Raw genomic sequence first — 26,841 nt, 5'->3', positions numbered from 1 at the left:
TTGCTTAACACTAAGCCCACAAATATGCATGGAAAACCCAGGATGGGACAATCCAGTCACCTAGCTATGTACCTTGATCAGCTTCCTAAGCTTGCTTCTATCTTCTTTCAGTGTGTGCTTGCCAAAAATGGGGGTCTGCTGGTTGGGATAGCTGGACCTGGAAGCCCTAAAGTCCCAAACATTGTAATCCCTGGTGAGCCAGCGGAAGGGTAAGACTTGTTTGTATCACCTTGTGCTCTTACTGAAAGTGTATATATCCTTTGGACTGTTGTTGACCCAATAAAGTCTTAACACTGTGTGGTTCCCTCACTTTGTGCTGTCTGAGTAGTGTTCTGCCCATGGGGAAGGCATGCATGTGTTCATTGGAAGGATCCCTGGTTTGTGCAGTCTTTATAAAGACAGCCAGGCCAGCGGACAAGAGCACCCAGTGGCCCTCCTGTCTCCACAATTATTACTAATTCCAAGATTTTATGTAGATGAGAGCTAGAAAAGGAGTGGGGAGCTCTACTTCTAGCTTCTCCCTCATTTTGTCTCTCCTCTACATAGAATCGTAGATAAACTAGAAAAGAGAAGCGCTGATAGGGTTTTACCAGATAAAACAAACGGTTAGCAAATGGTAAATGCACTCACCGATTGAGGTTGTGAGAGGTCACAACCACCACAGATAGCATGAGATAATGGCAGCTGCAGCGGCCCCACGTGTTTCAGACTTCAAAGTGGAGAGGGAGAAGGGGTTAAACCCGCGCAATCCGCCAGTAATCCAGAAGGAGATGTTGATAAATTAAACAATCTTTTATTCCATGGGTCTACGCGTTTCAAGGTCTAAGACCTCTTCTTCAGGACCAGTAAATCAACACTCTGTTGATTTACTGGTCCTGAAGAAGAGGTCTTAGACCTTGAAACGCGTAGACCCATGGAATAAAAGATTGTTTAATTTATCAACATCTCCTTCTGGATTACTGGCGGATTGCGCGGGTTTAACCCCTTCTCCCTCTCCACTTTGAAGTCTACATAGAATCGTATCAGCAACTGTCATCTCTTATGAGTAATTTAACCACTTCATGACTTATGGTGTACCCATACGTCATGATTGGGAAGGGGTTCCTAAAGTTTCATGTATGGATACATCATGGCGATTGAGCGGAGCTGTGCCTGGGTGATTACCGCTGAGAGCTCAGCTTACGTGACAGCCGAGCCCTGACTCTCACAGCCAGGAGCAGCACCTGCAATATCCCTGGCTTTTTAACCCTTTAAATTCTGTGATCGATATCAATCCCAACATTTAGGAGGCTCCGAGGGGAGAGGGAAGAAGCTCCCTCTCACGTCTGATCGTCACCCCAGCAATGTCATCACGAGGGCTTGATCGCTGCCGTGGCAACCCAAGGTCATCATGACAACCTCCGGTGTCAGCCACCTATGGCAAGCCTATTAGACCATGCCAGGAGCATTGTCTAAGAGGCTTCTGTTAAAGGGGCACTGATAGGTATAATTTATTGCAATACTTGTGCATCACAACACATTATATCAGCAATCGTGTAATGAAAATTAAAGTCCTATAGAGGGACTAAGTAAAAAAAGCTAAAAAAAAAGTGTACAAATATTTTATAAAAAGCACAAAAAAATGAGAAATATTATACCAATAACTACATATAGTTATGTAAAAACAAAAATAAAAAAAAGTACACCTATTTGGTATCGCCGCATACGGAACAACTCAATCTATAAAACTGTGACACTTTTTAACCCCTTGATCCAACAACGTAAAAAATAAAATGTGGCACAATACTACGTTTTTACAGAAAACCGTCAAATAAAAAATTGAATAAAATGAGATCAAAAAGATGAATGTAGATAAAAATGGTAAATTGTCCCACAAAAAAGCTGCCAAATAGCTCCATCAGCAGAAAAACAAAAAAAGTTATAGCTCTTAGAATAGAGCAATACAAATCAGCAAAATATAAACAAGCAATATAAATATGGTATTGCTGTAATCTTAGTAACCCAAATGAATAAAGCTTGTACTACACGTGAAATGGCATATAAAAAAATAAAAATTCTGGAATTGCTGGTTTTTGTTCATTCTGCCTACTAGAGAACGGAACAGAAAGCGATAAAAAAATGTGTCCAAAAATGGTACCAATAAAAACATCAACTCGTCCCACAAAAAACAAGCCCTCAATTGTTAGAGATGTTGCCCATCTGGTTACCGCTTTGCGACCAATCAAATTTAATGTAAAGAGGTTGTTTTCCAGCCTTAAAATAATTAGGTCAGATTTGAGGTCATCTATGAAGGAGGATCTGATGGAGGCGATACTATTTTTCAAAACAAATTCATAGACTGCATAGAATCAGGGAAATTAAGGAGTTGGAGTCGGGAGGTTTGGCATACCAACTCCACAGCCCTGAATTAAGCAAATAATGAGACTATTCTAGAGACTATTCTATTATACCACCAATAGGCAAATAATGAGACTATTCCATTATACCACCAATAGGCAGATAATGAGACTATTCTAGAGACTATTCTATTATACCACCAATAGGCAAATAATGAGAGTATTCTAGACACTATTCTATTATACCACAATAGGCAAATAATGAGACTATTCTAGACACTATTCTATTATACCACAATAGGCAAATAATGAAACTATTCTAGAGATACTATTCTATTTTATTACCAATAGGCAAATAATGAGACTATTCTAGAGACTATTCTATTATACCACCAATAGGCAAAAAATTAGACTAATCTAGAGATACTATTCTATTTTTTTACCAATAGGCAGATAATGGAACTATTCTAGAGACTATTCTATTATACCACCAATAGGCAAAAAATGAGACTATTCTAGAGATACTATTCTATTTTATTACCAATAGGCAAATAATGAGATTATTCCAAAGACTATTCTATTATACCAACAATAGGCAAATAGTGAGACTATTCTATTATACGACCAATAGGAAAATATTGAGACTTTTCTAGAGATACTATTCTATTTTATCACCAATAGGCAAATAATGAGACTATTCTAAAGACTATTCTATTATACCACCAATAGGCAAATATTGAGAATTTTCTAGAGAGACTATTCTATTTTATTACCAATAGGCAAATAATTAGACTATTCTAGAGACTATTCTATTATCCCACCAATAGCCAAATAATGAGACTATTCTAGAGATACTGTTCTATTTTATTACCAATAGGCAAATAATGAGACTATTCTAAAGACTATTCTATTACACCACCAATAGGCAAATTATGAGACTATTCTATTATACCACCAATAGGCATATATTGAGACCTTTCTAGAGAGACTATTCTATTTTATCACCAATAGGCAAATAATGAGACTATTCTAGAGACTATTCTATTATACCACCAATAGGCAAATCATTTTGTAATTTTTTTTTCTCTTATACACCAATTTTAATCTAGTCACTGGTTTTGTGGGTGTATTACATTATGCACATTTGTAGGTATAGTAGAATTATAATTAAAATATTTTATTACGTTAACTTTTATATGTCCCTGATCAGTAAAATTTAATTCATCTAACTTCCTAACAAAAAAATTATATTTAAAAAATGGAGCTTAGGTAAAGTAGACATGTGATAAATGTTATTTGTTAACTATTTTGTGTGACATCACTCTCTGGTTTAAGGGAATAAAAATTAAAGATTGAAAATTCCAAAATGTTCAAAAATGTTCAATATCTTCACAAATAAATGCAAAAAAACAATCATTATACATTTACCACTGTCCTACTGTATGTGTCATGAAAAAAACAGTCTCAGAATCACTGGGATCCATTGAAGCGTTTCAGAGTTATTAACTCATAAAGTGACATTAGTCAGATTTGTAAATTTTGCCCAGTCAGGAAGGTGAAAACTGACTGGGCGGTGAAGGGTTTAAAAATCTGTCTTCACTGTATACAGATTTTATCAGTTAATCGATAATTTTGATAAGGAATTATAAATCCAGGATGAGAAAAAAGCAAATTTATCATGTGTACTATTGATTTATAAAAATAAAAATGAATGACAGTTACACTTTAAATGCCGTTGACAGAGCTTGACAGTGGCATTTAAGTGGTTACACAGCAGTAATTGGAGCTAGCTTTGATTGCTGTAGTGCTGTTGTGTCCATACACCTGTACACAATATGAATGGTAAAAAAAAACGGATGTGGAGAAAAAAAACTTTATTTGCCCATTTACATGCTAATGACACATTTAGCAATTTGTAACAAAAAAAATAATCAAACAGGAAAGAAGTAAATAAAATTGCTCAATTGTGGGCTTAAAAGTATACTTAAGTTAGTACGTCCAGATAATATTAACTTGCTTTTATTTTATTTTTTTAGAAGAAATTGGGCTTGACTACTTTTTTAACTCTCCTACATTACAGCTCGGCTGTGACTTAGCTGCATTGTCTAGGGTCTCATTCACATATTAGTATTTTTGTATCTGTATTTGTTTGCCAAAGCCAGGAGTAACGTACAGAAAAGACTATGATGGAAAAACTGACTCCTGGTCTGTGTTTTGGAAACACTCTTGGTTTTGGCAAATACTGATCAGAAATACTGATCAGAAATACTGATCAAAATACTGATGTGTGAATGAGGCCTAACTGGAGTCTATAGTACTCAAAAATGTACTTTCTGCCTCACTAGAGCCCAGGTTGCTAATGCTAGTCTTTGATTTTATGATGCTTTACATTTCAGCTCGGCTGGTTCAGATGGCTGCTCGATTATAGTATAGTTTGTCACAAGTGTACACCAAGAGCTGATTTATATTATGAAAGCTAAAGCATCTTTTAGAAAAGAAAAAGGATTACTGATGTCTAATGAGCTTTACCCCAGAATTGGTTGACCATGACCAATTAAAAAAAAAATATTTTTTTACGTTTTCTTATTTTCTTATTTTTTATAGAAACATTTAGAGACAACTATAACCTAATTCTTCAAGTATAATGATTGCTTTATTTTTTCAAATACCATAGAGCCAAAGCTCCAATTCCTGCAATGATTGAGGCTACTATCGGGAAGGTAGGTTCTTCACTTTTACTTGGTGGCGAGTAAGTTGTATATCTTTCGGAGTTATATTTTGGATAGTTTGAGGTAGATCGATAATCTGTGTAGGTTGTTGATGGTTGGATACCTGCCTTAGAGCTTGCGGATGTTGCTGTTGATCGAAAATCTGTTTCATAGTTTGGATAGGTTGCTGTAGATGTAAATGCATATGATGAGGTTTTCCCATCTGATTGATGCTGTTTACTTTTTGACTTTTGTGCAGGCTCTTTTTGGGTAGAGTAGCCTCCAACTACCGGTTGTTTATTGGTAGCCACTACCTGCCATTTACAGATCCTCAACTTGCAAGCCTCACAGTGCTCCTTATCATGAGGTCCATCCATATCGTTACTGTATACTTCAGGTTTCAAATCTTGCTTGGCATTCTTCTGTCCATAGAATACCTGTAGAATGCGATTCACAAGGTTTTTGGTGATTCTTGTGATATTTTCAAGACTAATCTTTGGCTTTTCGAGTTTTGGAAAGTTGCATTTTTTACATTCCTGTCGGAAGATCCTCATTTTTACTGTGCCCTGTTTTAAGGCTCTGTTCAGAGTCATGAAAAATAAAACGTGGACTTCTGCGGAGTTCCACCAACGCGTACATTTAGAACATTGAAACCTAAACAAAAGCATACAATATATTAGAGACTGAATTGTTCTTTGAAAACACAGTAAATACTGGATTAACTGAATTTTATATAAAGCATGACTTACTGACAGCCGCGGTTAGCCAACATTTTATGTAGAAATATAAAGAAAAATTAACCCCTTAACAATTCATGACATTAATGAACAAATCTTTTGAAATTCAAGTTTGTCCAAAATATTTGATTTGCAGCAATACATGTTGAAAATATGTGTATGACACTGAGGATTACTAGGACTTTATCCAGGACCTTTCAATAATGTTAACACAACAACAGCCTTCGTAATTTCATGACTTTACCAACTATACAAATGTATGATAACCAACAGCCCCTTTAATAGCACACTGCACTGATAGACTTCATGTTTTATTAAATGAAAAAAAAAAAAACGTTTTAAAATTATCCTCCTTAGTCATTTGTGATCAGGCAGACTTTTCTGTGCAAAGCACAGACTCAAAGGATGGTGTTGATGTTAGAAATAACATCATCCCGCTGTGACTGAGATGAATGATGTACCATGTAATCCATAATGTTCTTCGGTTTGGTACCTCTAATTTGCTTGCCAGTGAGAATTGGAGCGGACGTTTGCTGTCCATTAGGTAGTGCTACTTTCTGGACTGCTAATAGTGGTGCTTCCGCTGCTGCTACCACATTCTTAGTTATGTGTTTTTTATATTTATTTTAAAGTTCCCTGTCACAAACCACCGGGGGGGTCACTCAGAAATCCCCCGCGCTGGCTACCAGTACGTCACAATCGGGGGGTAACAAGTGGGGGTCACCCCTCCTTTATACCTCCCGACCGACAGACAGAGCACGTGACGCGCTCTCTAGCGCCCCTCTTATAGTCAGGCCAATTATGGAATTGCCCGACAATAAGCAAGGAGGCCGCTATACTACTTATGCCGATTATTGAAGGGTCCCCGGTGAGAGTAGGGTATATATTCCCCCGACCTCCGCGGGCGGAATATATAAAACCTCCCTGAATCTCACTGGCCTCCCCACAATAATCCTTGGCACAACTCGCTGCCACCAACCGATTTACGGTAACTATTAGCCGAACACACAGACGTGGGATTCAAGATCGAGATAACAGAACAGCCCAAGATTAATTATATAATTTAATCAGCCTAAAGCACACTAGAAACTACAATATATACAATAGGGAATCTACAGAATATACATATGTCAGAGCACAGTTACAGATAAAGCATGGTTTACAACAGGTATGCAATTCAATCAGTTACCTTGTGCGTCTGGCCACAGGGGGGCGCTGTAGACCAGGTTTCTAGGAACTCCCGCAGATGTTTCCTGCACGTGACCCCCAGCGAAAGAACCCTGGAAAATAGCCGAAGTAGGGTTATCAACCTGGGCAAATCCAGGTCCCCTCCTACCTTCGTGACCTCAGAGGGAGCACTGCTCCACCCCTGGCTTGAGTTATGGACAATATCCCAACATGGAATATGGGCCATAACTTTGCCTGGGAGCGTCGTAGACGGACGCCAATGCTCTCATTGTGACAGTTATGAATTTAGCTACAGAACGAGGGGACTCATGACCTGTCTGCCAGTTCCCCATTGGCTGATATCACGCCTGGGGCATTTCCCAATGTCCTGCTCCCATAAAAAGGGTGTGCCAGCATCGTCCGCATGCGGAGACACCATTTTTATGGTTGCCATATTTATCGGAAATATGGCTTGCGAGATATGAACCATTTTTTACTGGAGTCGTTCTGTCTGGCTAGTTCCATAGCCTTGCTAATGAGATACAACTCTTGTTACAGGGTGACGGCAGGGAGTCATCCTGTGTCCATTGTTCCCACACCACCTCATCTCCATATCACAGGAGATGGCCATGGGATTTGTTGCTAAACCAGTTGTGTGAAGGAAAGGGGGGGTGACACCAGGAGAGGGCTTCCTGACATACTTGAATATCATGATTTATCGTCATATCTCCGGATTTACCTCACACCTCCCCCCTTTTGAGGGCGCTAGGGGGCAGCACACTCCGGTGTTCCCCCGTGCGCCCGTCCGCGACCTCTCCTTGTCGGGACAGCCCGTCTGCGTTACCGTGGTCACGGCCCCTTTTGTGGCGAATGGTGAAGTTGTATTGCTGGAGCGCAAGGCTCCATCGCAACAATCGCCCATTCGTCCCAGAGACGGTGTGCAACCAGCTGAGGGGATTGTGGTCCGTCTCCACGATGAAGTGGCGCCCGTATAGATAGGGTTGCAGACGCTGCAGGGCCCACACTATGGCCAGGCACTCCTCCTCCATCGTGGAATAGGCAACTTCCCTTGGTAACAGCTTCCTGCTCAGGTACAAGACTGGGTGCTCTTGGCTCGCAGAGTCCACCTGGCTGAGCACCGCACCGAGGCCGAAGTCACTGGCGTCGGTCTGTACTACAAACGGCCGCGTGAAGTCGGCTGCCTGTAGCACGGGCGGGCTGGACAGGGCGTCCTTTAGGGCCCGGAAGGCTGTCTCGCAGTCCATTGTCCAATCGACTGCAGAGGGCAGCTTCTTCTTGGTGAGGTCCGTCAAGGGCTTTGCCAGGCTACTATAGCATGGAACAAACCTCCTATAGTACCCAGCGGTCCCCAAGAAGGACATCACCTGCTTCTTGGTCCTGGGGGTGGGCCAGGATGCGATGGCTTCCACTTTCTCAGGCTCGGGCTTCAGTGTTCTCCCACCTACCCGGTGACCGAGGTACTGGACCTCGCTCATGGCCAGCTGACACTTTCCCGGCTTGATGGTCAAACCTGCCCGGTGGATCTGCCTGAGCACCTGTGCTAGATGCTCTAGGTGGTCCTCCCAGGTGGGACTGAAGACGGCAATGTCATCCAGGTACGCGGCCGCGTACCCTTCAAGTCCCTTGAGCAGGGTGTTGACCATCCGCTGGAAAGTGGCAGGGGCATTCCTCATCCCGAATGGCATCACCGTGGACTCGTACAGTCCAAATGGGGTAATAAAGGCAGAGCGTTCCCTGGCCTTGCGAGTCAGGGGGATCTGCCAATATCCCCGGCTCAGATCCATGATGGTCAGGTACTGAGCCCCGGCCAACTGATCGAGCAGGTCATCGATGCGTGGCATTGGGTACGCATCGGCGACCGTGACAGCATTGAGCCCCCTGTAGTCCACGCAGAACCGAGTGGTTCGGTCCTTCTTAGGGACGAGGACTACAGGCGAGGCCCAAGCGCTGTTGGATGCCTGGATCACCCCCAGCTTCAGCATCTCGTCAATCTCCTGGCGCATGTGTTGCTGCACCTCCAGGGAGACCCGATATGCTGAACGCCGGATCGGGGGATGATCCCCAGTGTCCACGTGATGGACAGCCAAGTCAGTCCTTCCGGGCTGGTTGGTAAACAACCCCCGGAAGGGGTGTAGGGTGGCCCACAGCTGGGACCGTTGGTCCTCCAAGAGCTGGTGGCCAACCTCCACATCCTCAATGGATCCGCCTGCCCTAACCTGGGCTAGCATATCCAAGAGGGTTTCCGCTTCTCCCTCCTCGGGCAGGTTGCACACGGGGAGCGCACATGCCTCCCGCTCATGATGTGCCTTCATCATGTTCACATGGAAGGGCTTCCGCCTTCCACGGGCAGGGTCCAGGGTGACCAGGTACGTCACAGGGTTGAGCTGCTGGTACACGAGGTATGGGCCTTCCCAGGCTGCCTGAAGCTTGTCCTGTGGTACGGGGACCAGTACCCACACCTCTTGACCCACTTGGTAGGTCCTCTCACAAGCGTTCTGGTCGTACCAACGCTTCTGATCGGCCTGGGCTTGAGCCATATTGTCGTGTACCAGTTGCGTCAAGGCCTGCATTTTGTCCCGGAAGCGCATGACATACTCGATAACCGACACTCCAGGGGTGGCCAAATCCCCTTCCCAAGCCTCTTTCACCAGAGCCAGGGGGCCCCGCACACGTCGCCCGTACAGGAGCTCAAACGGTGAGAATCCTGTTGAGGCCTGTGGAACCTCCCGGTAAGCAAATAACAGGTGTGGGAGATACCGCTCCCAGTCACGCCCATGGGAGTCGACCAACATCTTAAGCATCTGCTTTAAGGTGCCATTGAACCGCTCGCACAGGCCATTAGTCTGTGGATGGTACGGGCTGGCCACCAGATGTCGCACCTGGACTTGCTTACAGAGGGCCTCCATCAGCTGGGACATGAATTGGGTCCCCCGGTCAGTGAGCATTTCCTGGGGAAAACCCACTCGGGAGAAAATCTCCAGCAATGCGGTGGCCACCTTGTCAGCCCGAATGGACGACAAGGCCACTGCTTCTGGGTACCGGGTGGCATAGTCCACTACCGTCAGTATGAAGCGTTTCCCGGAGCTGCTGGGGATGGCCAGCGGGCCGACCAGATCCACAGCCACCCTCCTGAAAGGCTCATCGATGATTGGCAGAGATACTAGTGGGGCTTTGGGGTGTGGCCCCGCCTTCCCCACTCTCTGACAGGTTTCACACGAACGGCAGTAGGCAGCCACATCGGCCCCCATTTTTGGCCAGTAGAAATGCTGGTTTAACCTGGCCTTGGTCTTAGCGATCCCTAGGTGTCCGGCCATCGGAATCTCATGTGCGATCCGCAACAACTCCGTCCGGAACGGATAGGGTACCACTAACTGTCGGTCCCTGGGCCACGCCTCCGGTGAACCCTGCTGGACCGTGGCCCGGTACAGCCGTCCTTGGTCCCAGACCACTCGCTCCGGGTCCGAGTCCGAGGGAGGCTGTGCCGCCTGCTCCTTAAGAGCTTTCAGGCTGTCGTCAGCCTCTAACGCTGCCTGAAACCCCTGACTAGATGTGGCCAGAATCGACGAGACTGTCACATCTTCGGTCAGTACCCCGGGACCTGTGTCCTGGCCTCCGCCTGACTCGGCTGCCACTTGGTCAGAAGGGGAAGAGCTATCGGACCTCCGGGAGGCCCCTTGGCTTCCAGCACTCCCACTGCGGGTGACAGCGGCCACAGCCGCTGCGACCGTGGGTCGTGCCTGCTCCTCCTCCGTTCCTGACCAAGTCGCCGGTTCAGGCAGACCTACCTGGCTTCCGGACACCCCGGTTGTGGGGGAACCATGCACCGAGATCTTACCTGGGAGCACTTCCGCTCCTGGACCGGCCCCAATCTCACCTGCCGGTTCCCCTCCTGCAGCAACAGAACCCCGCTGTGAAATCTCTGGGGACCCCACATTTGCTGTGGTAGCCCCCACCCCACACACTGGTCCTCCCCCTGCAGCACCCTGCTCTCTGCTTATCCCTTCAGAGGGCAACAGATCCCAGCTCACAGGCTGATTACTTGTAGAGGCATTGTCACACCTTTCTCTGACCCCCTCCCCTGTCACAGCTGCAGCTGAGTGTGTGTCTATGGTGTCTATGCAAGCAGAAATATCAGAGTTCACTCCCTCCTCCCTTACATCATTCATAGATAACACATTAACATTGTGCGGAGGCATGTCAGTACTGGCTGAAGGTTCAGCCCTTGGTTGGGGCCCAAACTGGGAGGTTATCTGCCCCAAATCTGTCCCAAGTAGCACGTTTGCGGGGATCCGATCAGTTACCCCCACCTCCCTCACCCCTCGCCCTGCGCCCCAGTCCACATAAATGTCAGCAACAGGCAGCGCCGGGTCAGTGCCTCCAATCCCGGAGACAGCGAGGGTTTTTCCAGGGATCAAGTCTTGGGGGGACACCATCTCAGGCCGCACCAGAGTCACCTCCGAGGCGCTGTCTCGCAGTCCTATGGTCACAGACCGGCCGACGGTGACAGGTTGGAAGCTGTCCAGGGACCTACCACCACCCCCACCCACACAATACACCTTGGGCGGCCCTTGGGACGGGGACGGAGCCGGGGCCTTGGGACGCTGAGGGCACATGGCCTTGAAGTGTCCAGGTAGGTTGCACTGGTGGCACCGTCTTGGCTCTGCCACGGGCCTGGAGAGGGGAGTTGAGGGGGACACCCCCTGCAGTCTAGGGGCAGGTGGGGCAGTCGCAGAATTCATCTTACCCCCTCTCCAGGTGCTGCTGGTGGCCGCTCTCCTGGCCTCAGGGGCCCGGTTGTTGGTGTAGTCATCGGCAAGGGCAGCTGTAGCCGTGGACCCCTTTGGCTTCTGGTCTCGGATGAACTGGCGGAGATCCTCAGGGCAGTTCCACAAGAGTTGCTCCGTGATGAACAAGTCCAGGATCTCCGGTCCGGTGGAAAGCCGCAGGCCTTGGGTCCAGTGGTCGGCAGCTCGGGCAAGTGCCCGCCGGTGGTCAGCCCAGGAGTCCTTTGGTCCCTTCTGTAGGCTCCGGAACTTCTTGCGGTAGGACTCTGGAGTGAGGTTGTACTGTTGGATCAGGGCCCGCTTGATGGTGTCGTAGCCCTGATCTGCCTCAGCAGGCAAGTCCCCAAGGATATCCAGGGCCTTACCCCTTAAACGGGGGGTCAGGTATTTGGCCCACTGGTCCTTGTCCAGATGGTGCTGCAAGCAAGTCCGTTCAAAAGCAGTCAAGAAAGAGTCCAAGTCTCCATCCTTCTCCAGCACTGGGAAGTCCTCAACACGGACCTTTGGAAGTTTGGTGTCTCGAAGGTCACATGTGGCTGATGAGGGCCGGAGCTGAGCTAGCTGCAGCTGGTAGTCACGGTCTGCCTGTCGCTCTCGCTCTTCACGCGCTGCCTGCCGCTCTCGCTCCGCAGCCTCACGCTCTGCGTGCCGCTCCGCAGCCTCAGCGTCACGCGCTGCCTGCCGCTCTGCCCTGCGCTCTGCCAGGAGTTCCTTGTAGCCCTTCTGGTCTCCAGCCTGGAGAAGGGCCATAGCCATTTGAAGAAGGCTATCCGAGCCTCCCAGGCTCGGTGGAATGGCACGTGGTGATCTGCGGCACGCTGCAGAGCTAGGCGATTCACTGTCCCTTTCAGAGCGGAGGGCTGGCATCTGGCTCGTTGAGGAACCTTGGGTGAGCTCCTCCTCATCTTGTCCAGCAGTGCCAGGTTGCGCAATGTCCTCGGCAGAACGGTTTTCTGGCGTCGAGCTCCTGGAGGACTCGTGGGCAACCTCCTCATTGCTGTCCACAGCACCGTCCTCCCTCTCTTCGGCTCCTGCCTTAGCATTGGCCAGTTGCATAGCTCTGCTCCTGGTGCCATCAGCCATTCTTGCAGACTTTTGGTCACTGACACAGAACTGACACCTGATGCCTCCACACACCTTACAGTATCTGCACTCTGACACTCTAGTGTTGAGCTAGTCTGAAGACCCCAGCAGCCACAGCTGCTGCAGGCAGTCTTTAGTGTCTGGGAGTATGGGTCTCACACTCACACACACTATTATCTCGATCCCACCGCTATGCCACCAATATGTCACAAACCACCGGGGGGGTCACTCAGAAATCCCCCGCGCTGGCTACCAGTACGTCACAATCGGGGGGTAACAAGTGGGGGTCACCCCTCCTTTATACCTCCCGACCGACAGACAGAGCACGTGACGCGCTCTCTAGCGCCCCTCTTATAGTCAGGCCAATTATGGAATTGCCCGACAATAAGCAAGGAGGCCGCTATACTACTTATGCCGATTATTGAAGGGTCCCCGGTGAGAGTAGGGTATATATTCCCCCGACCTCCGCGGGCGGAATATATAAAACCTCCCTGAATCTCACTGGCCTCCCCACAATAATCCTTGGCACAACTCGCTGCCACCAACCGATTTACGGTAACTATTAGCCGAACACACAGACGTGGGATTCAAGATCGAGATAACAGAACAGCCCAAGATTAATTATATAATTTAATCAGCCTAAAGCACACTAGAAACTACAATATATACAATAGGGAATCTACAGAATATACATATGTCAGAGCACAGTTACAGATAAAGCATGGTTTACAACAGGTATGCAATTCAATCAGTTACCTTGTGCGTCTGGCCACAGGGGGGCGCTGTAGACCAGGTTTCTAGGAACTCCCGCAGATGTTTCCTGCACGTGACCCCCAGCGAAAGAACCCTGGAAAATGGCCGAAGTAGGGTTATCAACCTGGGCAAATCCAGGTCCCCTCCTACCTTCGTGACCTCAGAGGGAGCACTGCTCCACCCCTGGCTTGAGTTATGGACAATATCCCAACATGGAATATGGGCCATAACTTTGCCTGGGAGCGTCGTAGACGGACGCCAATGCTCTCATTGTGACAGTTATGAATTTAGCTACAGAACGAGGGGACTCATGACCTGTCTGCCAGTTCCCCATTGGCTGATATCACGCCTGGGGCATTTCCCAATGTCCTGCTCCCATAAAAAGGGTGTGCCAGCATCGTCCGCATGCGGAGACACCATTTTTATGGTTGCCATATTTATCGGAAATATGGCTTGCGAGATATGAACCATTTTTTACTGGAGTCGTTCTGTCTGGCTAGTTCCATAGCCTTGCTAATGAGATACAACTCTTGTTACAGGGTGACGGCAGGGAGTCATCCTGTGTCCATTGTTCCCACACCACCTCATCTCCATATCACAGGAGATGGCCATGGGATTTGTTGCTAAACCAGTTGTGTGAAGGAAAGGGGGGGTGACACCAGGAGAGGGCTTCCTGACATACTTGAATATCATGATTTATCGTCATATCTCCGGATTTACCTCACATTCCCCAATTAGTCAACCATTGCCAAAAAGCCAGCACCTGCACCTGTTTTTATGTGGCGTCAGTAGTGTGGTCAGGGTCGGACTGGGGTGCCAGGGGCCTACCAGGGAAATTGCCTCTAGGGGCCCGCACTATAGCTACCATAAACGTTTTTATTACTTGTTCATCTTCGGCTCCTCTCAGTATAACGTGCGCCTTTTAGCAAACTCTACAGACTGCAGAGACCTGTATTGTGCCCTGCATATTGCACAGGATTTCTTGTAGCATCTTATTTATTGTAGATAATAATGGAATCTATTATTTACAGTCAGTCGCAGTTTTTCTTACACACGAACATTCCTTGTCCTAGGAAAACCACAGAGTCCACCAGCCAAACAATAATCAAAGAGAAACAAAATGTTATCCAGCATCTTCAGATGGAAAAGATGACTAAAATGAATCCACCTCTGCCTCCATCTATCCACCTACAGTGCCTACAAGTAGTATTCAACCCCCTGCAGATTTAGCAGGTTTGATAAGATGCAAATAAGTTAGAGCCTGCAAACTTAAAACAAGAGCAGGATTTATTAACAGATGCATAAATCTTACAAACCAACAAGTTATGTTGCTCAGTTAAATTTTAATACATTTTCAACATAAAAGTGTGGGTCAATTATTATTCAACCCCTAGGTTTAATATTTTGTGGAATAACCCTTGTTTGCAATTACAGCTAATAAGACCTGATCAGGCCGGCACAGGTCTCTGGAGTTATCTTGGCCCACTCCTCCATGCAGATCTTCTCCAAGTTATCTAGGTTCTTTGGGTGTCTCATGTGGACTTTAATCTTGAACTCCTTCCACAAGTTTTCAATTGGGTTAAGGTCAGGAGACTGACTAGGCCACTGCAACACCTTGATTTTTTCCCTCTTGAACCAGGCCTTGGTTTTCTTGGCTGTGTGTTTTGGGTCGTTGTCTTGTTGGAAGATGAAATGACGACCCATCTTAAGATCATTGATGGAGGAGCGCAGGTTCTTGGCCAAAATCTCCAGGTAGGCCATGCTATCCATCTTCCCATGGATGCGAACCAGATGGCCAGGCCCCTTGGCTGAGAAACAGCCCCACAGCATGATGCTGCCACCACCATGCTTGACTGTAGGGATGGTATTCTTGGGGTCGTATGCAGTGCCATCCAGTCTCTAAACGTCATGTGTGTGGTTGGCACCAAAGATCTTGATCTTGGTCTCATCAGACCAGAGAACCTTGAACCAGTCTGTCTCAGAGTCCCCAAGTGATCATGAGCAAACTGTAGACGAGCCTTGACATGACGCTTTGAAAGTAAAGGTACCTTATGGGCTCGTCTGGAACGGAGACTATTGCGGTGGAGTACGTTACTTATGGTATTGACTGAAACCAATGTCCCCACTGCCATGAGATCTTCCCGGAGCTCCTTCCTTGTTGTCCTTGGGTTAGCCTTGACTCTTCGGACAAGCCTGGCCTCGGCACGGGTGGAAACTTTCAAAGGCTGTCCAGGCCGTGGAAGGCTAACAGTAGTTCCATAAGCCTTCCACTTCCGGATGATGCTCCCAACAGTGGAGACAGGTAGGCCCAACTCCTTGGAAAGGGTTTTTTACCCCTTGCCAACCTTGTGACCCTCCACGATCTTGTCTCTGATGGCCTTGGAATGCTCCTTTGTCTTTCCCATGTTGACCAAGTTTGAGTGCTGTTCACAAGTTTGGGGAGGGTCTTAATTAGTCAGAAAAGGCTGTAAAAAGAGATAATTAATCCAAACATGTGAAGCTCATTGTTCTTTGTGCCTGAAATACTTCTTAATACTTTAGGGGAACCAAACAGAATTCTTGTGGTTTGAGGGTTGAATAATAAATGACCCTCTGAATAAACTTTTCACAATTTAAAAAAAAAAAAATAAAAAAAGAAATAACATTCTTTTTTGCTGCAGTGCATTTCACACTTCCAGGCTGATCTACAGTCCAAATGTCACAATGCCAAGTTAATTCCGAATGTGTAAACCTGCTAAATCTGCAGGGGGTTGAATACTACTTGTAGGCACTGTATATAGGGTCTGCCCTAACTGACTTGGGAAATCCCCTATAGAGTCAGTATGTGGAGGTGTGAGGCAGTACCACCCAATACTCTTCCATTTGGAGACTGGTGAATTCTCTTCTCTTTCCACCGTCACACATTACATAGTTATCAGTAATGATCGCCCCCCCAGTGTCTGCACTGGATGTGACCCATCATTCTGTGGAGACAGAGGCCTAGAAAAGCCGCACTATGGTTTCCAAATTAGTTTTACATGTTGGATAAACCCTTTATTAGTCCTGTGTATTCTGATAACACTGCTCTATGGGCAGATCATGTATTTTATTTTTTTACATTTACAGTATTTATACTGAAGCCCCTCCTGTACTATCATCACATATAGAAGCCACCTAAAGAGTAATTACATATAGCCTAAGATTCTGACACTGGGGGTACAAAATAATGACACTGGGGTACAGAATAATGACACTGGGGGTTCAGGATAATGACACTGACACTGGGGTACAGGATAATGATACTGACACTTGGGGTACAGGATAATGACACTGGCACTGGGGGTACAGGATAATGACATTGACACTGGGGGTACAGGATAATGACACTGACACTGGGGGTACAGGATAATGACATTGACACTGGGGGTACAGGATAATGACACTGGGGGTGCAGGATAATCACACTGACATTGGGGAAACAGGATAATGACACTGGGGGTACAGGATAATGGCACTGACACTGGGGGTACAGGATAATGGCACTAACACTGGGGGTACAGGAAAATGACACTGGGGGTGCAGGATAATCATACTGACACTGGGGGTGCAGGATAATGACACTGGGGGTACAGGATAATGGCACTGACACTGGGGGTACAGGATAATGGCACTGACACTGGGGGTGCAGGATAATCATACTGACACTGGGGGTACAGGATAATGACACTGGGGGTGCAGTATACTGATACTGACACTGGGGGTACAGAATAATGGCACTGACACTGGGGGTACAGGATAATGACACTGGGGGTGCAGGATAATCATACTGACACTGGGGGTACAGGATAATGACACTGGGGGTGCAGGATAATCATACTGACACTGAGGGTGCAGGATAATGACACTGGTGGTACAGGATAATGACATTGACACTGGAGGGGGTACAGGATAAGACACTTGATATCAGAGAATGGGAAAGCTGAGGACAAGATGGATATCAGACCATAGAAAAGATGGATGATTAGGAGGAAAAGAGCTTCTTTCCCTCAGCACAGCACCCAGCTTTCCCAATCCCATACCATGCTGTGACTGCTGCTATCCCTCTTTCCCTAATCCCTACAACTGATATATGGCTACTGTGTGGACTTCACTCACATCATGCAGCACCCCCCAAATCACACACCCTTTTTCGTTTATTATTATATTACCCCTCTCTCAAACACACTGAAATCGCATGTGCCACACACCCTGTATCCCTTAACACCCCTCTGTCACAGTCTGGACCCCCCCATATGCCACTCACCCTGCACCCCCCCCCCCATGTCCCATTCACTTCCCCCCTCACCGGACACTTCTTCCTCCGGCACATCATCACTGAACGGCAGCTCCTGCTCGGCTCCTCCCTCATGGTCACATGGGCATGAGTCATCGCAGGTCCTGCACCACTAGAGTGAATCTTCTTCCTCTCGGATGGATCCTGCTCTGCCCCTGCCGCAAACCTCTGGGTGTCTCCAGGTCAAGAGCGCCCCTCCCCCCCTGCTGTCATCTGACTGCTGCCTGAAGCCTGCATACAATTTTATCACCTGCAGTGGCGTCTGGCGAGCCGCGGCCGCAGGTCATTGTAATACCCCCGGCGGGGGGCCCTGCAGGCTGCCGGAGACAGCATAGATTACAGACAAGGGCGGGGCCTACCGGGGGTTTCCCCGGTACCCCGCCACGCCAGACCGAGCCTGAGTGTGGTTATCAGGGGGGCAGAGGGGGCGGTCTCTAGGGGCCCCACCATCTCAGTGGCCCACCCAGAGCTACAGCGTGTGCAGCGCACCAATAAAGTTAAACACTATGGAAGTGTAGGGAGACATGATCTTTTTGTACTACCACTCTCACACTCCCGGATGAGGCGGAGGCGTGGAGCAGCGTGATGATGTTACCATACCGGACTCTGCATGTCCTGGCGTAATAACTGAATCGCACTGCTACTCCCACGCCTTCATTCTGTCGCCGGTGGACACCTCAGTATCACTGGGTAGGTGAGTATAAAATGTTTGTTTTGCTCATGTGAGAAATATACAGTTATGGCCAAAAGTTTTGATAATGACACCAAAATTATATTTTCACATGATTTGTTGCCCTCTGGTTATTAATTGTGTTTGTCTGATGTTTACATCACATACAGAAATATAATTGCAATCATATTATGAGTACCAAAAGATTATATTGACAGTTAGAATGAGTTAATGCAGCAAGTCAATATTTGCAGTGTTGACCCTTCTTCTTCAGGACCTCTGCAATTCTCCCTGGCATGCTCTCAATCAACTTCTGGATCAAATCATCAAATCCTGACTGATAGCTGTCCATTCTTGGATAAGCAATGCTTGCATTTTGCCAGAATTTGTTGGTTTTTGCTTGTCTACCCCTCTCTTGATGATTGCCCACAAGTTCTCAATGGGATTAAGATCTGGGGAGTTTCCAGGCCATGGACCCAAAATCTCTATGTTTTGTTCCATGAGCCATTTAGTGATCACCTTTGCTTTATGGCAAGGTGCTCCATCATGCTGGAAAAGGCATTGTTGGGCGCCAAAATGCTCTTGGACAGTTGGGAGAAGTTGCTCTTGGAGGACATTCTGGTACCATTCTTTATTCATGGCTGTGTTTTTAGGCAAGACTGTGAGTGAGCCGATTCCCTTGGCTGAGAAGCAACCAATGATGGCTGCACGTGTTTCTTTAGAGATTTTGGGTCCATGGCCTGGAAACTCCCCAGATCTTAATCCCATTGAGAACTTGTGGGCAATCATCAAGAGACGGGTGGACAAACAAAAAACAACAAATTCTGGCAAAATGCAAGCATTGCTTATGCAAGAATAGACAGCTATCAGTCAGGATTTGGTCCAGAAGTTGATTGAGAGCATGCCAGGGAGAATTGCAGAGGTCCTGAAGAAAAAGGGTCAACACTGCAAATATTGACTTGCTGCATTAACTCATTCTAACAGTCAATATAACCTTTTGGAACTCATAATATGATTGCAATTATATTTCTGTATGTGATGTAAACATCAGACAAACACAATTAAAAAGCAGAGGGCAACAGATCATGTGAAAATATAATTTTGGTGTCATTCTCAAAACCTTTGGCCATGACTGTATTATGATTCTAAAATAGGTACCCTGGGGGCATTCTTTCTATCATCACTTTCTAGGGGGCAAAATGTGGCCACTCTTTTCTTGGGCACTTGCACAGGGCAATAATATTTTCTAGGCGGCAATTTTACCATGTAGAGGGCATGAAGGCATTTTACTATGTAAGAGGCTCAGTGATGGACATTATACGTGTGAATTTCTTTGGAACTGGAGTACACCATTCTTGCCCGGTCCAGCCCTGCATGACACTCTCCGCAGCATACTTTCCCGCACACCTGGGCCCCGGGACAACACCTCCCCTACTCGTGGAGGGGATACCATCCTGCTGTCCCACTCCATCAGCCTCGGGCATCCCATATCCAGGCAGCGGCGGGTGCTACCAACTCTCACTGCAACCCACGGGTGGCGTCCCTGACAAAACTTTTCCCCCTGTAAATACACCCTTTCTACGACCCGCAACACACATCCGTGTAATTTGTACGTGTGCGGTACGTATTTGCACGTACCGGAGACACGGAGACACATGTTATTCAATGGAAGATGGGACACACACGTAAAATCACACGGAACGTGTGTCCGTGTGGTAAGTACGTGTGTGTGTTTTCTACACGGACATGTCCGTTTTTGGCCGGCAGCACACAGGCACGGACCCGCTTTAGTCTATGGGTCTGTGCCTGCACGGACCGCGCACGGAGTATGTCCGTGTTCAGCACGTATCGTCCGTGTCCGTATTTCATCACAAAATTGGAAACACTTGTTTCCAATCTATCAGGTCAATTGAAGGCAAACAACAACACTAGGATCTCATGATGAATGATTGAAATCGTTAATTGGGTAAGAATACGGATCTGAAAAAACGGACAGCACACGGACAGCACACGTACGTATTTTATGTCAATACGGACATTCCACACGTACACACGGCTCGCATACGCCATCACACGGATGCCATACGTACCGGAGAAACGCCCCAAAAATACGGAACACGGACCCGAAAAACGGACCGTGTCATACGGACGTTTTTTTTACGGAAGTGTGGTTTAGGCCTACGGTTGTGAGGATGGACGGCGGCACGAGCCCGGGTCCGGCTACCACTCAAGCCACAGAAACGAATCCGGATCCGAGCACCCCCTTGCAGTGGTCTGGCCCCCGTCCGCAACAATAGCACAGCACTTCACCTCACACACCATGAATCTGTGAGGCTCTCCATAGCTCAGTGGTGGTGACCCAGGGTTACCATGACAGTGATTGGGTCCCAGTGATCGAATTATAATGACCCAATCGCCAAGGAGAGGTAAGCGATTCCTATCCCTGTCTCCTGAATGCTGCAATCGCACTGATAGCAGCATTCAAGGGGTTAAATTGCCGGGAGCTGTGCGGGCACCGTTCCAGACAGTGAGAGCTGTAACATCAGCTGGAGACCCAGGGCGAACGCGGGGGTACAGCGTCTGAACCTCCGCATTTATTATGACTATAAAAAAAGCACCAAAAAAGCAGGAAAAAACACGCAAACAATAAAAAATGTGCATTGTTTTCAGCTGCTTTTTTCCTGCCAAAACATTCATTTTTCTGTGCAGAAAAGAAGCACACAAAAAAGCAACGTGGGCACATAATTTAAAGCTGTTGGCTATGTTCATACGCGGCATCTTTTTTGTCAGTGCATCTTGAGTGCATCTTAAAATGCACTAAAAGCGCACCGCAGCAAAAAAGCATCAAAAAAAGCAAAGCATTTTTACCGCATTTATGACGCATTTTACCCAATGCGTTTTTTAAGTCAAACCTATTGAATGGAGGGCTCAAAAACATGGTAAAAACGCAAAAAGAATTGACATGCTGCATCTTGAAAAACGCAGCCAAGATGCAAAAAAAAAAGATGCTCAGTGTGGACAGCAAAATCGAAATCTCATAGACTTTGCTGGGGGAAGGAAATGCATGCATTTAGGGGCATCTTTGTGACCTCAAAAACAAACCAAAAAGGCAGCAACTGATGTCCTGTGTGAACTTAGCCTTAAAAGTCACTTCCACGTCATGCCGAGCGAAGGTCTGCAGAGTAATTATGTCACTGAGATGCAGAAAGGAACGGAGCTGGCCCTCGGAGAACGCAAGGGTAGGGGAGTATATTAATAAACTCACACTACATACATGCACATATACGCACATTTAATAAATTTAAATATATATTAATTATTGTATGATGAACAATCATGCAATATTTTTCATACTTTTTGTTCACAATTTACAATATCTTTGTTTGCTGTCAGTGAATGAAATCTTTCTTGCTTATATCAAAGGTTGAAAATCAGGTTCTGGCTGTCAGCAAAACAACCTAGATTCCAGACTGATACTGTAGTATGCGTGGTGCCAAACACCGAGCAAACGGAGAGCGACGTGTGCAGTGACGCAGAGACTTGCTGACCTGACAGAAACACTTCTGGAAACATCTAGACTTTCAGGTAAAGTAGATAGTCAAACAGAACGGCTTAGGCCTCATGCCAGTCATTTATTACTATATGTGTCACCAGTGATTTGGATCAGAGTTTCATCAGTATGTGGTCAGTGTCCATTTTTACCATCAGTGATTGTCATGTACGAAAATCAATAAATAAATTCCAATGTTTCTCCTATGCACTAGAATGTTAATGACAGCACACTTATTGCATACTGATGTCAGCCATGTGCTATGTTTATCCCAGACCCATAGACTTCTATGGGTGATATTCATCAGTAATGCTATTAAAAAAAAATGGACTTCGCTTTGTTTTTTTGAGTACACATGGTCCGAAAACGAACATTGACGTGTGAACAGCCCCGTAAACTATAATGGGGACTTGTGCTATCAGTAAGGCCCCCTTCACATGTCCGTGTGTCCGGTATGTGTGAGGTCCATTTTCACAAGTGCTGGAGACACAGACACACGTAGACCCATTAAAATCAATGGGTCTGCGCACACCTGTGTCTTTTCACATGGACGGTGTCTCCGGGTGCTCCACACGCAGACATGTTTGTTTTTCTCTGGCAGGACAGGTGTCACACGTACGGTACTGCACTGATGTGATCTGTGTGACATCAGTATGACACATACCAGAGAAAACACATGTCTGTGAGATAAAATGATTTTCTATACTCACCTGTCTCCACCGCTGATGTCTCCAGCACTGCTGTCACTTGCTTCCAGGCCCGCTCATTATGCTCATTGCAATTTCACTGCACCGCAGACTGGAGGCAGCAGCAGCGCCGGACACGGCAGCACCATGGACAGGTAAGTATAGACGTTCATGCTGTCCGTGTGCCATGTGGATGTCACACGGATAGCACACAGACAGCACACACACATATGCACCAACACCACGGACCGTGCAAAACGCGTGCATGTGTGTGCGTGTGTGTGTGCGTGCGTGTTTTGCACGAACATGTGAAAGAGGCCAAAGAAACAGACAGAACACGAAAATGTAGTACAGACGTCTGAATGAGCCCATAGGGTGCTGTCAGGGGTGTAACTATAGTGTTACAGTCTCACCTGGAACTTAGGGGGAACCTAGGGGCCATATGAGAGACCCTGCTGGAGATTTTGCACTGGGGTCCACAATCTTCCTGTTACCACTGGGTGCAATATAACAGCAGATCCGGCAGAATATTACCTGGCAAATGTGCGCTGTGTGTACCTGGCTCCTTTCTCCTGTGTACCGAGGCTCTCGTCCTCATACAGCACCCAGTGCCCGGGCACTCCTCTTTCCTCTATCTCATCGTTAAATTCCTCTTCCCAGGTTTCTGCATCCATTTTCAGCCTCTGCACACAGCTGTGTCCGCCTGACACTCAGTTCCTGAGAAACGAAACTCAAGTACAGTGACTGACGGCTCCACATGTGCCCTCCTCTCCTGGGGAGGGTCTACAATGGTAGGTTGGTACAGTCACAAGTAAAGCAGCTGAGACATGAGGCTATTTCCTATCTATTCTGTATAGAATGTGTGAGGGGGAAGGGATTGCTCTGTACATATCTGCTGCTGGGGATAATGTTCTGTAGGGAGACTGATTCACTCATAAGAAAGGAAAAGAGATCTGGTTGTGTGGTCCGAGATAGGATTAGTGATTTTATTTCTATAGTGCCAGCATATTCCACAGCACTTTACAATTGAGGGAGACATGTACAATAAAGAGATTATTGAATGTTCTCAGTGATAGAAACAAAATTATAATCTTGTGATACCTTTTAATGGCTAACTAAAATAAAATAAAGTGATGTTTACAAAGCAAGCTTTCCAGACATCTCAGGTCCCTTCATCAGGCATGGTAGACCTGAGATGTCTCGAAAGCTTGCTTTGTAACATCACTTTATTTTATTTTAGTTAGCCATTATAAGGTATTACAAGATTATAATTTTGTTTCTCTCACTAAGAACATTCAATAATTGTTCAACTGGCTTAGGCTAAGTTCACATTTCCGTTGTTTTGTATCAATCACATGCGTCGCTTGACGCATGTGACTGATGCGCTGTTCAACGCTGTACAACGGATGACAAAGAACAGAATTCTTTGTCGGATTTCGTTGTGTGGGGGGGCGGAGTTCGGGGGGGAGGGGCCGTGGCACTGAGGACGTCAGTGCCGCAGGGACTGCAGGACAGGTGAGTGTGTGTGTGTGTGTGTGTGAGTGTGTGAGAGTGTGTGTGTGTATACACATGCTGAATGCGGGAGGGGGCGGAGCCGAGCGGGGGGCGGGGCCAGGCGCAGAGGATGTCAGTGGCAGTGCTGCGGTCTGCATGGCTGGGGACAGGTGAGTGTATGTGTGAGTGAGTGTGTGTGTGTGCACACATGCGGAGTGCGGGAGGGGGCGGAGCCGAGCGGGGGGCGGGGCCAGACGAGGGTGTCAGTGGCAGTGCTTGTCTGCATGGCTGGGGACAGGTGTGTGTGTGTGTGTGTGTGTGTGTGTGTACACACATGTGCGGAGTGCAGGAGGGGGCGGGGCCGAGCGGGGAAGTGTCGGCCTCCCTGCACACGTAACCAGACTAAATATCGGGTAGCAAAGCACCCGATGTTTACCTTGGTTACCCAATATTTACCTTGGTTATGGGACTACACCGCTTAGCGCTGGCTCCTTGCACCGTAACCAGGGTAAATATCGGGTAACCAACCAAAGCTGGTGACGTGTGCAGGGAGCCAGAGAGCATGCGCAGCGAAATCCGACGGATCGCGCTGCTCAAAAAACGTTACATGCTGCGTTCCTCCCGCCCGGCGGTCAGTCGTTCCGCGACTGATCAGTCGGGCGGAGGGTGCAACACAGCATCATCAGTCACAATCCGCTGCTCATACAAGTCTATGGGAGCAACGGAATCCGCTAAACGGATTCCGTTGTTTACAAGAGCAGCGGTTTGTGACTGATACATTTTAGCGGAAATGTGAACTTAGCCTAACACGGTACCAAAACCTTTTCACTTATAACAATAAAGACATAACACATACTGTAAGTCAACAGTTATCTGAGGAGTGTGGGCCCTGCTCACAAGATCACAATCTATAAGATAAGCAAATCCAACTATAATCCAATTTGTTAGGTACGGTATTTTCCAAAAACTTTTATATTGCAAATTGCATAACTCCAGCAAAATAGTTGCCAGCCAGTTTGCTATCGTCTTTCAAGGGCCAGGAAAGTTAAAATAATAAATTAAAATGTACTCACTTGTCTTACCTAAGCCATCACCTGTCTTAAAGGGAACCTGTCACCAGATTTGGTGACTACAAGCTGTGGCCACCACAAGTGAGCCGTAATATACAGCATTCTAGAATACTATGTATAAGAGCCCAGGCCACTGATGAGAACGTAAAATTCATAATACTTTATAATACTCACCTAAGGGGCAGGGCAGTGCAAACTGGTCAGATAGGTGTCTCCAGTACCGGCACCTCCTCTTTCGGCCATCATTATCCTCCTTCTTCTGAAACCTGGGTGCATGATGTGTTCCACATCATCCACACTAGCCGGCATTAAGGTCCCGCAGGTATATACGGTATATATTAAATATAAAGTACTTTGAGATGTGTATATTAGGTCAATATAATGACCATACAATAACCATTACCCAAACAACAGGGTTCATTGGGCATTAAGGTGAAAAATGTACCACAAATTAAGGGTTAATTACCCTGTGTGCTGTCTAAAAAAATGAGAGCCACATGGTCCGCAAATATTTTCCCTGACAGAATTACTGTACCACTAGGAAATATACATTGCTGGAAATAAAGTGCTCTGTTCTTGGTTTTTCAATATAGTAATTATATAATTACCCCCCCTAGGCCAAACAACAGATTACAATATCAATTAATTATTCAGTATAATTATCAGGCTAAAAAAATACTGTATAGCAAGGATTACCTTGATTACCTTCACTGGCTTCCCATTGCCCAAAGACTCCAGTTCAAAACATTAACCATGACCTACAAAGCCATCCACAACCTGTCTCCTCCATACATCTGTGACCTAGTCTCCAGGTACCTACTTGCACGCAACCTCAGATCCTCACAAGATCTCCTTCTCTGCTCCTCTCTTATCTCCTCTTCCCACAATCGCAGACAAGATTTCTCCCGTGCCTCCCCCATACTCTGGAACGCTCTACCCCAGCATATCAGACTCTCCCGTACCGTGAAAAGCTTCAAGAGAAACCTGAAGACCCACCTCTTCTAACAAGCCTACAACCTACCATAACCCTCAGTCCAGTACACCACTGCGAAACCAGCTCTGTCCTCACCTATTGTAACCTCACCCATTCCTTGTAGACTGTGAGCCCTTGCGGGCAGGGTCCTCTCTCCTCCTATACCAGTCTGTTTTGTACTGTTAACGATTGTTGTACTAGTTTTTATGTATACCCTTTTTCACTTGTAAAGCGCCATGCAATTAATGGCGCTATAACAATAAATGATAATAAATAACCCTATGTGCTACTTCAAAAGTACATATTGGGAGCCACAGAAGAATGCAAATATCTGTTGTAGTTCAAGAGCGGTATACTCATATATATTTCATCACAAGGTGGCAGACTTGAAAGGGGGAATTACCTAGCACTTTTAAAATGTAGAATTTCTCAAAGTTGTTTGCCAAATATATCACACGTAACTGCTGTATAAGACATGATCATATCTGCATTGTAGT

The 26,841-nt window shown here is 46.6% G+C and overlaps 1 protein-coding gene across 1 annotated transcript; it reads right to left on the bottom strand.

Annotated features, from left to right (window-relative positions):
- Positions 1 to 4,195: 4,195 nt before the first annotated feature.
- LOC142295404 (receptor-transporting protein 3-like) lies at positions 4,196 to 23,559 on the bottom strand. Its single transcript, XM_075338508.1, has 2 exons — positions 23,342 to 23,559; positions 4,196 to 5,698 (listed from the first exon to the last, which is right to left on the bottom strand). Exons 1-2 carry the CDS (start codon positions 23,479 to 23,481, stop codon positions 4,990 to 4,992), a joined length of 849 nt encoding a protein of 282 aa, XP_075194623.1. The 5' UTR covers positions 23,482 to 23,559; the 3' UTR covers positions 4,196 to 4,989.
- Between the last annotated feature and the right edge of the window lie 3,282 nt (positions 23,560 to 26,841).

The sequence above is a fragment of the Anomaloglossus baeobatrachus genome, chromosome 3 (genome assembly GCF_048569485.1).
Source record: "Anomaloglossus baeobatrachus isolate aAnoBae1 chromosome 3, aAnoBae1.hap1, whole genome shotgun sequence".
Classification (NCBI taxonomy): Eukaryota; Metazoa; Chordata; class Amphibia; order Anura; family Aromobatidae; genus Anomaloglossus; species Anomaloglossus baeobatrachus.
This window is presented reverse-complemented; position numbering and strand designations above follow the sequence as displayed.